Here is a 13,477-nt window from a genome sequence, read left to right on the forward strand (position 1 = left end):
TGTGGTTGCACGTGGTCTGCGGTTGTGAGGCTGGTTGGATGTTCTGCAAAATTCTCTAAAACGCCTTTGGAGACGGCTTATAGTAGCGAAATGAACATTAAATCATGAGCAACAGCTGTTTGACATTCCTGCTGTCAGCATGCCAATTGCGCGCTGCCTCAAATCTTGCAAGATCTGTGGCATTGTGCTGTGTGATAAAACTGCACATTTCAGAGTGGCCTTTTATTGTGGGCAGTCTGTGTGCACTAATTATGGTGTCTAATCAGCATCTTGATATGGCACACCTGTGAGGTGGGACGGATTATCTCAGCAGGAGAAGTGCTCACTATCAAAAATTTAGACAGAAATTACATTGGAGAGACATGGTGATATCGTGTATGTGGAAAATGTTTTAGATCTTTGAGTTCATCTCATAAAAAATGGGAGCAAAACCAAAAGTGTTGCGTTTATATTTTTGTTGAGTGTACTAACCTTGCACTTAAGTTATACAACAAAATATGATTAGTGGAATTGTATCAAATATTCTATCAACCGTTACAACTTGTATTGTGGTAGTCCCATTCCATTCCATTTTCCTCCGCTTATCCGGGTCCAGGTCGCAGGGGCAGCAGTCTCAGTAGGGAAGCCCAGACTTTCCGGTCCCCGACCACCTCCTCCAGCTCCACCGGGAGGACACCAAGGCGTTCCCAGGCCAGCTGTGAGACATAATCTCTCCAGCGTGTCCTAGGTCTTCCCCGGGGCCTTCTCCCAGCTGGGCATGCCCGAAACACCTCACCAGGGAGGCGTCCGGGAGGCATCCGGACTAGATGCCGGGGCCACCTCAGCTGGCTCCTCTCGATGTGAAGGAGCAGCGGCTATACTCTGAGCTCCTCTCGGATAACCGAGCTCCTCACCCTGTCTCTTAGAGTCCAGCTACCCTACAAAGAAAACTCATTTCAGCCGCTTGTATCCGCGATCTCGTCCTTTCGGTCATGACCCAAAGCTCATGACCATAGGTGAGGGTGGGAACATAGATCGATCGGTAAATTGAGAGCTTTGCCTTCTGGCTCAGCTCTCTCTTCATGACGGTCCAGTACAGCGACCGTATGACTGCAAACGCTGCGCCGATCCGCCTATCGACCTCACGCTCCAACCTTCCCTCACTCGTGAACAAGACCCCGAGATACTTGAACTCCTCCACCTGGGGCAGGACCTCATTCCCAACCCGGAGGGAGCAATCCACCCTTTTCCGACTGAGAACCATGGCCTTGGATTTGGAGGTGCTGAGTCTCATCCCAGAAGCTTCACACTCAGATGCAAACCGTCCCAGTAAAAGCTGCAGGTCACAGCCCGATGAGGCCATCAGAACCACATCGTCTGCAAATAGCAGAGATGAGATCCTAGTGCCCCCGAACTGGACTCCCTCGACACCTTGGCTGCGCCTAGAAATTCTATCCATGAAAATTAGAAACAGAATCGGTGACAAAGGGCAGCCTTGGCGGAGGCCAACGTTCACTGGAAACAGGCTTGACTTACTACTGGCAATGCGAAACAGGCTCCTGCTCCGGTTGTACAAGGACTGAACGGCACGTAGTAGCGCGCCACCACTCCCATACTCCCGGAGCACCCCCCACAGGAGACTGCGAGGGAAACGGTCGAATGCCTTTTCCAGGTCCACAAAGCACATGTAGACCGGTTGGGCAAACTCCCAAGTACCCTCCAGTACCCTTGCAAGGGTGTAGCGCTGGTCCAGTGTTCCGCGACCAGGACGAAAACCACATTGCACCTCCTGTAGCCGAGCGTCTGTGTAGGCTCTCAGTCGTACAGGAGTTGTCCATCGAGGAAAAGGCTTCTTGAGACGTCATCTGTACTTCTGTGAAGAAGGTGTCGGACGTTTCGCTCCTCATCCGAAGAGCTTCGTCAGCGAACTAATAAGTGCTGGTAGCTTAGGCCTTAAATACAGTAAGAGTGGGCGGAATTGGTGTGCAAACACCCTCCTCCTATTGGTTCCTTACACTAAGCCTGGGCGGAGTAGTGGTATAATCCTATCCTGCTATTAACACCTCCGATAAAAGGGAAGTGTCGCTCCCTGAATTGGGTATGAACGACTCTGATACTGGCTCGTTAGCATCTATTGTTCTGGCTCGGCCCTGGCTTCACCTCATTTGCAAGACTAAGAGCTGTGGGTTTTGGTCTCAGTAACCTGCTGAACACAGGTTACCTTAAATTAAACCTCAAGAGGTTTAATTTGGACCCTGTGTTCAGCCGAGGTTCGATTAACGGTCATACCCTTCTCTCCAGCACGCTGGAATAGACTTTCCCAGTGAGGCTGAGGAGTGTGATACCCCTATAGTTGGAACACACCCTCCGGTCACCCTTCTTGAAAAGGGGGACCACCACCCCAGTCTGCCAATCCAGAGGTACTGTTCCCGACTTCCACGCAATGTTGAAGAAACGTGTCAGCCAAGACAGTCCCGCAACATCCAGAGCCTTGAGGAATTCTGGGCGAAACTCATCCCCCCCCGGAGCTTTGCCACTGGGGAGCATTTTGACTACTCCAGATACCTCAGCCACGGTGATGGAACTGTCCGCGTTCGTGTCCTCAGTCTTTGCTTCCTCTATGGAAGGTATGTCAGTGGGATTGAGAAGGGCCTCAAAGTATCATGGTAGTTTGCCATGTAAAACTACCAAATCATACTGACAACAGCTACTATGACCTATTATAGTGCTACGATACATTTGACTTTTCCAGGTAAGTAGGTCATACATGCCCAGTGTGATGCACATCATGAGGATACAAGACACATTAACAGTACACAAATTTATTTTGTCATCTGCATTTACAGCTGGAATTCTGGGAATTCAAAGACGACTTCTTTGCCTGTGAGTTTCTTGTAGACACCAGAGAAAGTTTCCACCTGAAAGATGACAATGACACATTTGAACAATGAATATTGTATGTGAATATACCAGCTTCTATTCAATTTAAAAAGCTACATGTGCACTGCATGGTTTGGCTCCCCAGTAACAGCCGCAAAGGATTCTGGGAAGTTGTAGGAATATGCAGGACGCTTGTCCTCACCAGCCAGAAGCCGGGGACAAAGCTTAGTCTCTGACGGCGTGGAACGGGAATGTACGTCTTAGCTCAAGGCTACGCTCCCATACGCCACCAGGACAGAGCCAGGAGAGCAACTCTCTGGATGTCCACGTCAGATTCAATAGAATGCAAACTTCTCAAGAGGCAATGACAGCACACATACTTTGTGTTCAACGTTGTTCTGCTGTGCCTTGTCCAGATGGACCTTGATGAGTCTGCTGCTGTCCAGTTTCACTCGGATTCTCTTTCCCACAATCTCGCTGGGGAATACCAGGTCCTCCAAGATGGCGTCATGGACTGCCGTCAGTGTGCGGCTGGAGGAGAAGCAAACAACATTAATGAGTCATAGCGTTAAAGCATTCAATCACAACCACAAATCAGTCAATTGTACTTCAGTGTCTTCTATCCATCTGTGACAGTGGGGATGACAAAATTACATGACATGGCTAATTTACATAATTAGCCATAACAATTTCCAAAAAGTGAGGAAAAAAATGTTAAAACATGCCTAGAAATACAGTTGAAATGCCCTCTGACGCATCATTTTTCGACATCAAAACGAGCTGCCTGTGAGTGCTTCTAGATGGGGGAGGGGCCAACAGCAGCATTCGCTACTCGTTAAGAGCGCTACTTAAGTTAATGTCAAGAGTCGCTAAAAGACTGCAACTTTGTTGCTAGTCGCTTTAAAAAAAAAAAAAAAAAAAAAAAGGGAATATTTAGAGGGGTCAGATTACTCGCTAAATAGAGCGACAAAGTGGCTAAGTTGGCAACAGTAACCACTCCTGCTAAGTCTTCTTCTCTGGTAGACCAGGGGCCTCATCTATAACGCTTGCGTATGCACAAAATGGGGCCGAAAAGTTGCGTATGCCGTTTTCCACCCCAAGTATGGTACCTATAAAAACACAACTTGACGTGTGGATGTGCGCACCTGCCACGCCACCTTTCTAGTTGGCGTACACACTTTTTGAAGATATGGCAAAAAAGGCGACACACATTTAAATGGTGAGGTGAAATCATTTGTTAGAAAGAAACATGCAATGGAAGCCAGTAATGATTTATCCATCATTGCATGAAAACATCACGCCGTTGACTTAAAACATTTGTAGAAAGTGCTGTTATTTGATAAGACACTGATGGATATTATTTGTCATTTATCAAACTATTACACACAAGCGTATAGTGTCCACACTAAAAGATGCATGAAAAACACAAGGCAGCGCTTGAATACGTCATTTTATCTTATAACCATGATAATGTGTGTTCGATTAATATTAATTATAAACATCAGGTTATCAAATAAATCTAGGGATTAAGTTTACAAGACAGCCCCAATATATCCTTCGTGCTCAGTTTCTCGCTTTTCTTTGGACAATTTATCAAAAAAAGAAAGTTTTTGGTTCCATATATCAAGTATGTCATCAATAGCAACATTTATTTACCATGCATGGCCTTTGTGTGGCTAGTGTCAGGGTCATGTGCGTAAACTCTTTGAGTTTCATAAATGGGCATTTCTATTGTTGTGCTTTCTGCATAAAAGAATTGTAATGTACCTGATATTTTGATGGTACTAATGTCATCATTAAGTTAAATATTGTTTAACGATCAGTCTGGAATTACAGTAATTAATTTTCGACATACCTTCTTCCCCGTTTTGAGCCTTTGCTTCCACCTTTAAATGAAACAGATTTTGCTAAGCTTATGTTCATCTAAAATGTGGTATCAATTAGGAAAAATGTAGAAACATGCTCACAAAAAATGGAAATGTGTGCCTTCATATCAGACCACTTTTAAGTTCTGCGCCCCGTTAGACTGACAGTGGACACTACTTGCACTCACTCATCTCCCCTTTGTTTGTAATGCCACTGCTGTGTCCTCTAAATATGTTTTTATGGGCCTTCAGCTGTCCAACTAAGATTTCCACCTCAGTTCGGTGAAATTCCACTTCTTCGTCTTCTCAGCATCCATGATTCAAAGGAACCACATGCGAAATGCTGTCAAGTGCGATGCCATATTCATGAGCCACTTTGCATTCACCATTTATGGCAAATTGAAGGCGTGGAGAGGGCATGACAGTGGAGGTGGAGTTGCGTACGCACATTTGGACAGCAGGTGAAGCACAAATTGCTTGAGTGTGCGCATACGCCACCTTTTTTAGATCTGATTATTTTTGTCCATACGCAGATTTTGGATTTTTCGCATTTGCAGACCTTTAGTCAGATTTCTACACACACTATTATAGATGAGGCCCCTGGCGTGTTGTGCGTTTATGAGCGTGGTTAAACAGGTAGTGCCAAATTTATTGGTGGCAGGCTGCCACAAATTATTGTCTTGGAAACACATACTTGTTAGAACAAACTCTGCTTTGAGTAACCACAACCTTTGTTTCACTAAGTTGACTCCAATAAAAGATGTCATGTACATTTAGACATGAAGCAGGAATAAAAAGACCCATGCCGAAGAATCAAAGTGTGCACTGCATGGTTTGGCTCCCCAGTAACGGCCCCAAAGGACTCTGGGAAGTTGTAGGAATATGCAGGATGCTCGTCCTCACCAGCCAGAAGCCGGGGACAAAGCTTGGTCTCTGACGGCATGAAACGGGAATGTACGTCTTAGCTGGAGGCTACGCTCCCATACGCCACCAGGACAGAGCCAGGAGAGCAACTCTCTGGATGTCCACGTCAGATTCATAAGATGTGCAAACTTCACAACAGTAAAGTAATAGCTGAAATGATTTAGGACACAGGTTCAATAAAGACTAACTCACCTTCTAGGACGCTTCTGCTTATTCTTCGTGCGGCTTTTTCTGGTGGGTTTGGGCAGAATTCTCCTCTAAACAAGGACAACAGTCACTGATTATAGTCATGCATAGTCAAATGTCCACACCAAATAAATTATGTTAATATACAAGTTTTTAAATAAGCACTGTGTCAATGTGCACTGCATGGTTTGGCTCCCCAGTAACGGCCCCAAAGGACTCTGGGAAGTTGTAGGAATATGCAGGACGCTCGTCCTCACCAGCCAGAAGCCGGGGACAAAGCTTGGTCTCTGACGGCATGGAACGGGAATGTACGTCTTAGCTGGAGGCTACGCTCCCATACGCCACCAGGACAGAGCCAGGAGAGCAACTCTCTGGATGTCCACGTCAGATTCAACTAAAACAAACATTTCAAAGCATTAAAACGTCAAATCTGTAAATTCTAAAACTAACAAAAGCCTAGCTTTAGAAGTTACACGCCTGAGTGCAACATCGGCACCAGATGTTCTTCTGGACCTGCAAGTGACCCATGAAGTACACACCTGTGCAATGAAGACCACGTGCTTCCCGCTGAACTTCTTCTCCAGCTCCCTCACCAGTCGCACCTGAATCTTCTGGAAGGACTTCAGCTGAGGAACGGGAACAAAGATGATGATGGCTTTCCTGTTGCCACCAACCTCAATTTCCTAAAGAAAAGAAAAGAAAAACAGTTCAACATTTCTACAAAATGATCAAATCCTATATAAAAGATATGTGCACTGCATGGTTTGGCTCCCCAGTAACTGTCCTGAAGGACTCTGGGAAGTTGTAGGAATATGCAGGACGTTCGTCCTCGCCGACCAGAAGCCGGGGACAGAACTTAGTCTTCGACGGTGTGGAATGGGAATGTACGTCTTAGCTCAAGGCTACGCTCCCATACGCCACCAGGACAGAGCCAGGAGAGCAACTCTCTGGATGTCCACGTCGAACCAAATATCACGATTCAGTAAGCAACATGCAAGAGGAGAAAAATGTGATGAGCTTCTTACCTTTGCGGCAGTGATGTTCAGCTCTCTCAGCTGAGCCTTGAGGTCAGAGTTCATCTCCAGCTCGAGCAGGGCCTACAGCGACAAACGTGACCATAAACACCTCACTGATGATTGAGCGTCAAGTTTGATATTAACCACAGTGACGTACAATGCTGTTAGTATGACATCAATATAGGTGACTATGAAGCCAGCTGGATTTTTTAATATTAAAAACATAAGACTGCTGAGTTAACGCATGCCCAAGAGGTTTAATGATGGTGGGCTGCATTTAAATTTAAGCGTTAAATCTTACCTGAGAAATCCCAGACTCAAACTCGTCTGGCTTTTCGCCATTTGGCTTCACTATCTTTGCACTGGTACTGAACATGGCCTTTGTCTCTGCACACATAAAAGATTCATATCCGGTTCAACAATACAAGAAGACATCACAGAAAAATATGGAATATCTTTGCCAAGACAACTGCTGGCTAGTCCACTACATCGATGCGTTAGCTAGCAACCTAGCTAGCAGCGACAGTTAGCAGAGCTTGCTAATATAAATCCTTCATATTTTGTAAATTTTACGTGACGACTCACACACAAGGTTGAATGGTGCCCTATAGATTGACTTAATAGTCTAAAATGAAGCGTTTTAGTGAACACATGCACGGCCTGCTAGCTACCCATTACATATAGCCTTCACCCAAGCTATTCTCCAGCCATTTATCCGAACGTTTAAAACTGCCATCCGCCAACACAAGCCAGTTAATCTAAAGCATCGCTAATCAACAAATACTAACGATGATAAAATGTGGCTTTTTAAGCTTATTTTACCACACTGAACAACTCAAATGTACATCCAACGATATTGTCACGACTAACCTCAGTCAACGACGGCCAAGGAAGAGACCGGAACATCGCGAGAGTTGGATTCATGCAATCCAGCGGCGCGGCGAACTCTCGCGAGGGAACGTTTGAGCTCGCCTGGTCATCGCGAGAGTTCAGTAGAGCGCGTTTGGCGTGCTGCTAGTCAAGACTTTAAATAATCATAGACTTCAAACAAGAACTTCCATTTTTCAACAAAGAGCACAATTGCCCTGAACCACGTTTACCTTTAAATGTAATCGAACTATTTGAATCTATTTTTAAACAGACGTTTATATAAATTTACACGTTTTGTATTCTGAACTTCTACATTATCTGAAGTGTAATTACTCACTACTATATTTTCATTATGTATTGCGTACCATGTACCTGTATTTATGTTTATAAAACGGTTTTACAATGTGAATTTTGCCATTCAAGCTAGAGTATGGCTGCTGATTTGGACAACATGGACTTTTAATTTTGCTGGGCTTTATTGTTTTATTATTATTTACAGCATCTTTGTTGCGTTGTCTCTATCAAAATGCAACACCAGTTGGATCATGATGAGGAAGTAAGTGAAACCATTTTTATGCTCCTTCCAACAAAAACATTGAGGACGACTAGCGCCTCCTTCTGGCTGGAGGCTGATTACACGTCATAATAATGCGTGTAACTGACATTTTCTTGTAAAACTGATACTTAAAATTGTTTTATTTCAATTGCAAATGAAAAATGAATGAGTGGTGTCAGCACGTGTTGTCAAACGAAAGTCATGTAGAAGATGTCAACAACAAAAACAATCAAACATCAACATTGAACTTGGACTGATGTTCTTTGCTGGCACCACTGTCAAATGTTAACAAAAGCAAACAAAGCCTTGGAGCCTTGGACTGTAAAAAAAAAAAAAAAAAAACATTCCATCTTAGCAGCCGTTGCTGTCTGTGTGCAATGTTTGCGTCTGGATCCGACTTTCCTCCAGTGTCATAAAGCAGCCGCTCATCTCCTCCTTCACTCTCACTCCTCCTGTGCCGATGTCGCAGGTCAGCACTGTGATGGGACCCCTGCTTGACTTGAGGTGGATCTTGATGTTGTCCTGCACCGGTGATGAACATTAGTGAGGTCCTAGCTTGTCAACGATCAACTTTCTGTGTTTCTTTACCTCTCTGGGCGCCGGAACCTCCAGTTTGGTTTCCTCCGGAGCTTTGACCAGGATCACCGTCTGCTCGCTGAAGGAGGCCAGCCGGCTCGTGTCCTCGTGCGTGATGTAGGCCGCCGTGCGCACGCACAAGTTAAGCAACAATTTTATGCTGTGTCTCAAATGGAACCCTTCCGTCAGGACATTTCAATAAGTATACTGTGTACCTGTGCACTTAGTTCCTGAGTGTGTGGACTGAAATCCATTACAGTTGTTGTACACTCAGAAATGACGGTCTCACGTGCCCTTCTCTCCTTTTTACAACCACTTGGGGTGGTTCTCTCCCCTTCCACTAAGTGGCCAAGATGGCAACTATTGTGTGGTAAGTGGCCATCACCGCACACTCACCATTTGTTTTGGTGCATTTTGCTGTACTTCTCAGCGGGAACACACTTATGTACTTAAAAGACTAAGTACTAAGAGGTGTCACAAGATTAAAACGTGACAAGATTTCTCGTTCAGAAGAAAACTGTCTCATGGGCACTAGGACTGGGATGATAAATAAATTAATCACACAATAAATGAAAATGAACTTCATACAGTAATTTTGCTGGCCTCAATATATTTCCATGTGCATGCGTGTCTGTTTTTCTCATCTGTCGCCTCCAAACAGGCAGGAGGAGGACTCATTCTGTGCATTGGTTTCAGCAGCTTGGTGCATTTGTTCCGTAGAACAATGGCATGACCGGAGCCCTTTTGTCAGTCATAGTCTCTCTTTGTCTCAGTGGGTGGAGGCGGGGCCCATAGCATACACATAGAGTGCAGAAGAGTGTAGCCTCGTGAGGTAACGCAGTGGAAATTAAATTAGTAGATTGCAATATATTGTCATTTTTTGCATTGTACTTTTCTTAAAAGTAATGTTAAAATCCCATCTCGTTCTCGTCGACCCAATCTTGTGTACCGTCTCATCTCGTGTACCGAGTGTCTCGTGACACTCCTAGGAAGTACATAAGTGTGCACTTATGCACTTTACCGTCTCCTTCATGATGCGATGGAATGGTCTCGTTAGAGCTCCCTCTAATGACAAAAGGATATATAGCATTTGCTTTGTCATCTGTCATGTCAAAAAGTTGCTGTGCGCAGTTTTTGATGAGGCCGTCCAGTGTGTTCTCCACCAGCTTAAGGTTCTCTAATTCCTTCTGGAAAGTCTCCTCATTCTTCCACAGAAAGCTGGAGATGGGGCTATGTCCTCTGGAGAGACAACAGTCAGGAGAGAGACAGAAAGTGGGCTCTTGTTGTGCTAAAAGCAAAGCACAGCGCACTTACATCCACTTGACCCTTCTGGCCGTCCTTTGTACTACGCTGACGCCCTCCAGAATGCTGATGATGTCATATATGTGACACTTGCGGGTCTGTAAGACGGTGGCCACCTGATGGAGGTCCACACAGCTGTCTGGAGCCACCAGCATGAGCTCCAGGAAACGTCGAGTCAATAGGACCAGGGATGCGTCTGAGAATTAGGCAGTTGGACCCACATCGTTTGGATGTACCTTTTTTTTTTTTTTTTTTTAAATCAATACTTTCATGGATGCAAGACTCACCGTTTCTGCATGACTGCTTTTTTATACGGGTCTTCTCTTTGGACTGAAGATCCAAACTGCAGACAAAAAGGTCAATATGTCAACTAATTCAAGTCAAACATTCAACTTTCCCAAGTGAGAGTTGCATACATAAAAATTTAAGAATTGGGGGTCACTTCGATACATATGATGCTAAAAACAATGCAACATAGGTAAATATATGCTTCGGCAGGGGTGTCTAAAGAGCGGCCTAGGGGCCAGTTGTGGCCCGTAGCACACTCTAAAAATATTGTTTAACAAGAAAAAAAAAATTGTAATAATGGATAATAATAGTAATAATTTTACAAGAATAAAGTAAAAATATTAAGAGAAAAACGTTGTAATCCAACAAGAAAGACTGTAATTTTACAAGAATAACATCGGAATATCAACAAGAACCTCCTGGGCTATATTATATTCAAAGGGAACCGTAAAATTTAGACAAAAACATATGTGACTTAGTTTGTCAACTTAGCAAATCAGACGCCTTCTTTAAGGAGACTTTGGATGCAAGAGCAACTTGATGGCGCTCCAGCAGGACCCCAATCAGTCAGCAAACCTGGTTTCCTACATACACCGCCGACGACGCCCGCCTATCCAGTCCGACGAATGCAACTACTGTTCGGACTAACACGGGCGCGTCCCGCGTTTTGGCTAATTACCCTCCGCCCGACCGACGATAACACCACGAGCCGCGAAAACTAATGAGTTTTAAGGCGTGTCTTGCAGTGTGCAAAACTTATTTCACTCTCACAACGACAGGATGTCCCACACGACAGACATGCTTGTTTTGGCTTTGTGAAGGGAAAGTGGGCGGGAGACGGTCGCTATAGGCTGGCTGTCGCAATTGAGGCGGGGCTGATCGGCGAAGGGGATCGGCGGTTAAAAGCAACTATCGGGATATGCCGATACCCTGCTTTTTCCACGGAAATCGGACGATACTGAAAGGCGGCAGATCGATCGGAGCACCCCTAATAATTTTACTTTCACAAAAGATGCCGAGGGATAATAAAAAAATTAGATTCTGACCAAAAATGGCATCCGGGCCTCACTTTGGACACCCCTGTTGTAAAGGTTGTACAGGTTGGAACACTTACAGTAAAAAATATGCCTCAAAAGATGAAGCTAGCTGCTTTAAAGCCCAAGACATGCGTTCATCTCGATGCAGTATCCATGAACAATGTTTACCTGGATGTCTTGGTCTCTGAAGGAATGTGTAAAGTTTGACTTGAACCCTGCAAAGCACAATGCGAAAAGAGTTCAAATATTGTATTTTAATCATCAGAGGTGCTGTTATTATTACAACAAGAGCCTGCTGTTCATCTTGTAAACGTCTACAAGTGACACAAGGTCACCAAAGATCACTCTTAGTGAAGCTGAATGCACGTGAATGGTGGTCATGTGATCACGAACTTACCTGCTGGGGAGGTCGTGGTGGTGAAGGAGGAGGTCCCACCTGGGCTGCATCATCTCCACCTTCCTCTTCATCATCCTCCTCTTCCTCATCGTCGCCTCCCACAGGGCCCCACTGGTCCTCTTCCTCAGACCACTCGGCTCCCCAGGGGTTGATGATACCCAGTGGGCCGTCCAGGTAGGGGGGCATGATGGGGATGGCATCGCTGTTGACCCCGTTGGCGGAGATGTCCTCAGGCAGGAAGTGCTCCTCACAGATCAGGTGCTGCTCTGTCGCGTCCTGTTTGTCAGTCTCTCGTAGTGCCGCCAGCCATACCTCCACATCGTCATCATATTCATCATCATGTGTATAACTATACAGTGCTGCAGCTGAGACAGCTGTTTCTAATATTTTGACCACCTTTGTCAACATGAACATGTCTTAATGTTGTTTACGGTTCTTGCACTAGATTGTGAAGGATGTGCAGTATATTTATATTGTGTGGTTTAATAAGGTAATAAAGTTTATCGTCTTCAAATATACGCCAGACATCAGAAAAGGCTACAAAAACATACCTGTCAACATTTGCGTTATAAAACAAGGAAAAATGTCCGGAAAAATAAGGGAAATGAGGGAATTGTTTTGAAGGCATGAGTTACATCGATGTTACCCGAGTGTTGCCGTGCGGACCAGAAGCTGTGCTGCTCCGGCAGAATCGGAGGGTATTATATTCCATGAAAGTTAAAATACAGTAATCTATAATAAAAGGAAAGGGCGACGGGAAATAAGGACAAAAATATGGTAGTTTCCCGGTGAAAACGATAGGGCTGCAAAGTATGGACAAAACATTAAAGCTAAACTTTTTATACAAACAACAATTCTAAAAGCGGTAAGTCCAGGATGGTGAAACCGAGTTAAAATAACGTTGTGCATTTTAAGAGATTAGTTTCAAGATTAAATATATATGACGTCATCGGCTACAGTTAGCAAGCAAGCTAAGAGCAACGCACACGAAGGAAAAGGCGGCTAAAAACGGTACGTGTTTTAAAAAAAGATAACATGTCAAATAAGTCATGTTTGTTTGTGTTGTGGTCACGTGTCCATACCTTCACTCTCGCTGGGTCTTTGGGGAAGGGGAAGAACCTCTTCTGTGTTCGGTTCAATACCCCCCGGTTGCAGTTCAACACGCGGTTCGGACATCCGGAAACAACACACTTGACCATTCTGACCCTCGGCCCGAGACCCACACCGAACCAACCCGGACTAACAACACATCTGAACCCGCCTTGAGTCTACAAAGCTCCACTGAAAGCTCCGCTTATTCGGCCGGAAGAGGTGCGTCGTTGACGCGGAAGTACAACAATAGAGTGAAAGATGTCTACTCATGCTTCTTCAGCGCCCTCTACAGGACGGATTACCTGTAGAGGGCAGTACAGTAATTTAATTTGGCTCGTGTTTTTATTATACACATTCCACAAGGTGGTGCCATATGCCCAGGCTTTGACAGCGACACACTAGTTTAAATTTTCCTTTACCTAAAAAAAACTTTGTGGCACAATAAAAACTACGCAGGCTACAGATAACTTCCAAGCAAAACTTTACTGTCCTATTTTCCCCACAGGAAC

The 13,477-nt window shown here is 44.8% G+C and overlaps 2 protein-coding genes and 4 non-coding genes across 6 annotated transcripts; all 6 read right to left on the minus strand.

The window, feature by feature from the left end:
• Nucleotides 1–2,785: 2,785 nt before the first annotated feature.
• rps7 (ribosomal protein S7) lies at nt 2,786–7,800 on the minus strand. The gene is made up of 7 exons (XM_054762417.1): nt 7,721–7,800; nt 7,152–7,237; nt 6,860–6,931; nt 6,374–6,517; nt 5,841–5,905; nt 3,240–3,390; nt 2,786–2,897 (listed from the first exon to the last, which is right to left on the minus strand). The coding sequence occupies exons 2-7, from the start codon at nt 7,224–7,226 to the stop codon at nt 2,820–2,822; spliced, it is 585 nt and encodes a 194-aa protein (XP_054618392.1). The 5' UTR covers nt 7,227–7,237; nt 7,721–7,800; the 3' UTR covers nt 2,786–2,819.
• On the minus strand, nt 2,975–3,192 carry LOC129172757 (small nucleolar RNA SNORA73 family). The gene has a single exon (XR_008567086.1). It is a non-coding gene; the product is annotated as a small nucleolar RNA SNORA73 family (small nucleolar RNA).
• LOC129172756 (small nucleolar RNA SNORA73 family) lies at nt 5,541–5,758 on the minus strand. Its single transcript, XR_008567085.1, has one exon. It is a non-coding gene; the product is annotated as a small nucleolar RNA SNORA73 family (small nucleolar RNA).
• On the minus strand, nt 6,005–6,222 carry LOC129172755 (small nucleolar RNA SNORA73 family). Its single transcript, XR_008567084.1, has one exon. It is a non-coding gene; the product is annotated as a small nucleolar RNA SNORA73 family (small nucleolar RNA).
• Nucleotides 6,581–6,798, minus strand: LOC129172748 (small nucleolar RNA SNORA73 family). Its single transcript, XR_008567077.1, has one exon. It is a non-coding gene; the product is annotated as a small nucleolar RNA SNORA73 family (small nucleolar RNA).
• A 128-nt stretch (nt 7,801–7,928) lies between the features above and the next one.
• Nucleotides 7,929–13,205, minus strand: e2f6 (E2F transcription factor 6). The gene is made up of 8 exons (XM_054762418.1): nt 12,959–13,205; nt 11,877–12,188; nt 11,648–11,694; nt 10,442–10,497; nt 10,167–10,350; nt 9,936–10,091; nt 8,865–8,979; nt 7,929–8,798 (listed from the first exon to the last, which is right to left on the minus strand). Exons 1-8 carry the CDS (start codon nt 13,073–13,075, stop codon nt 8,628–8,630), a joined length of 1,158 nt encoding a protein of 385 aa, XP_054618393.1. The 5' UTR covers nt 13,076–13,205; the 3' UTR covers nt 7,929–8,627.
• Nucleotides 13,206–13,477: the final 272 nt, after the last annotated feature.

This window comes from Dunckerocampus dactyliophorus, chromosome 19 (assembly GCF_027744805.1).
Source record: "Dunckerocampus dactyliophorus isolate RoL2022-P2 chromosome 19, RoL_Ddac_1.1, whole genome shotgun sequence".
Taxonomy (NCBI): Eukaryota; Metazoa; Chordata; class Actinopteri; order Syngnathiformes; family Syngnathidae; genus Dunckerocampus; species Dunckerocampus dactyliophorus.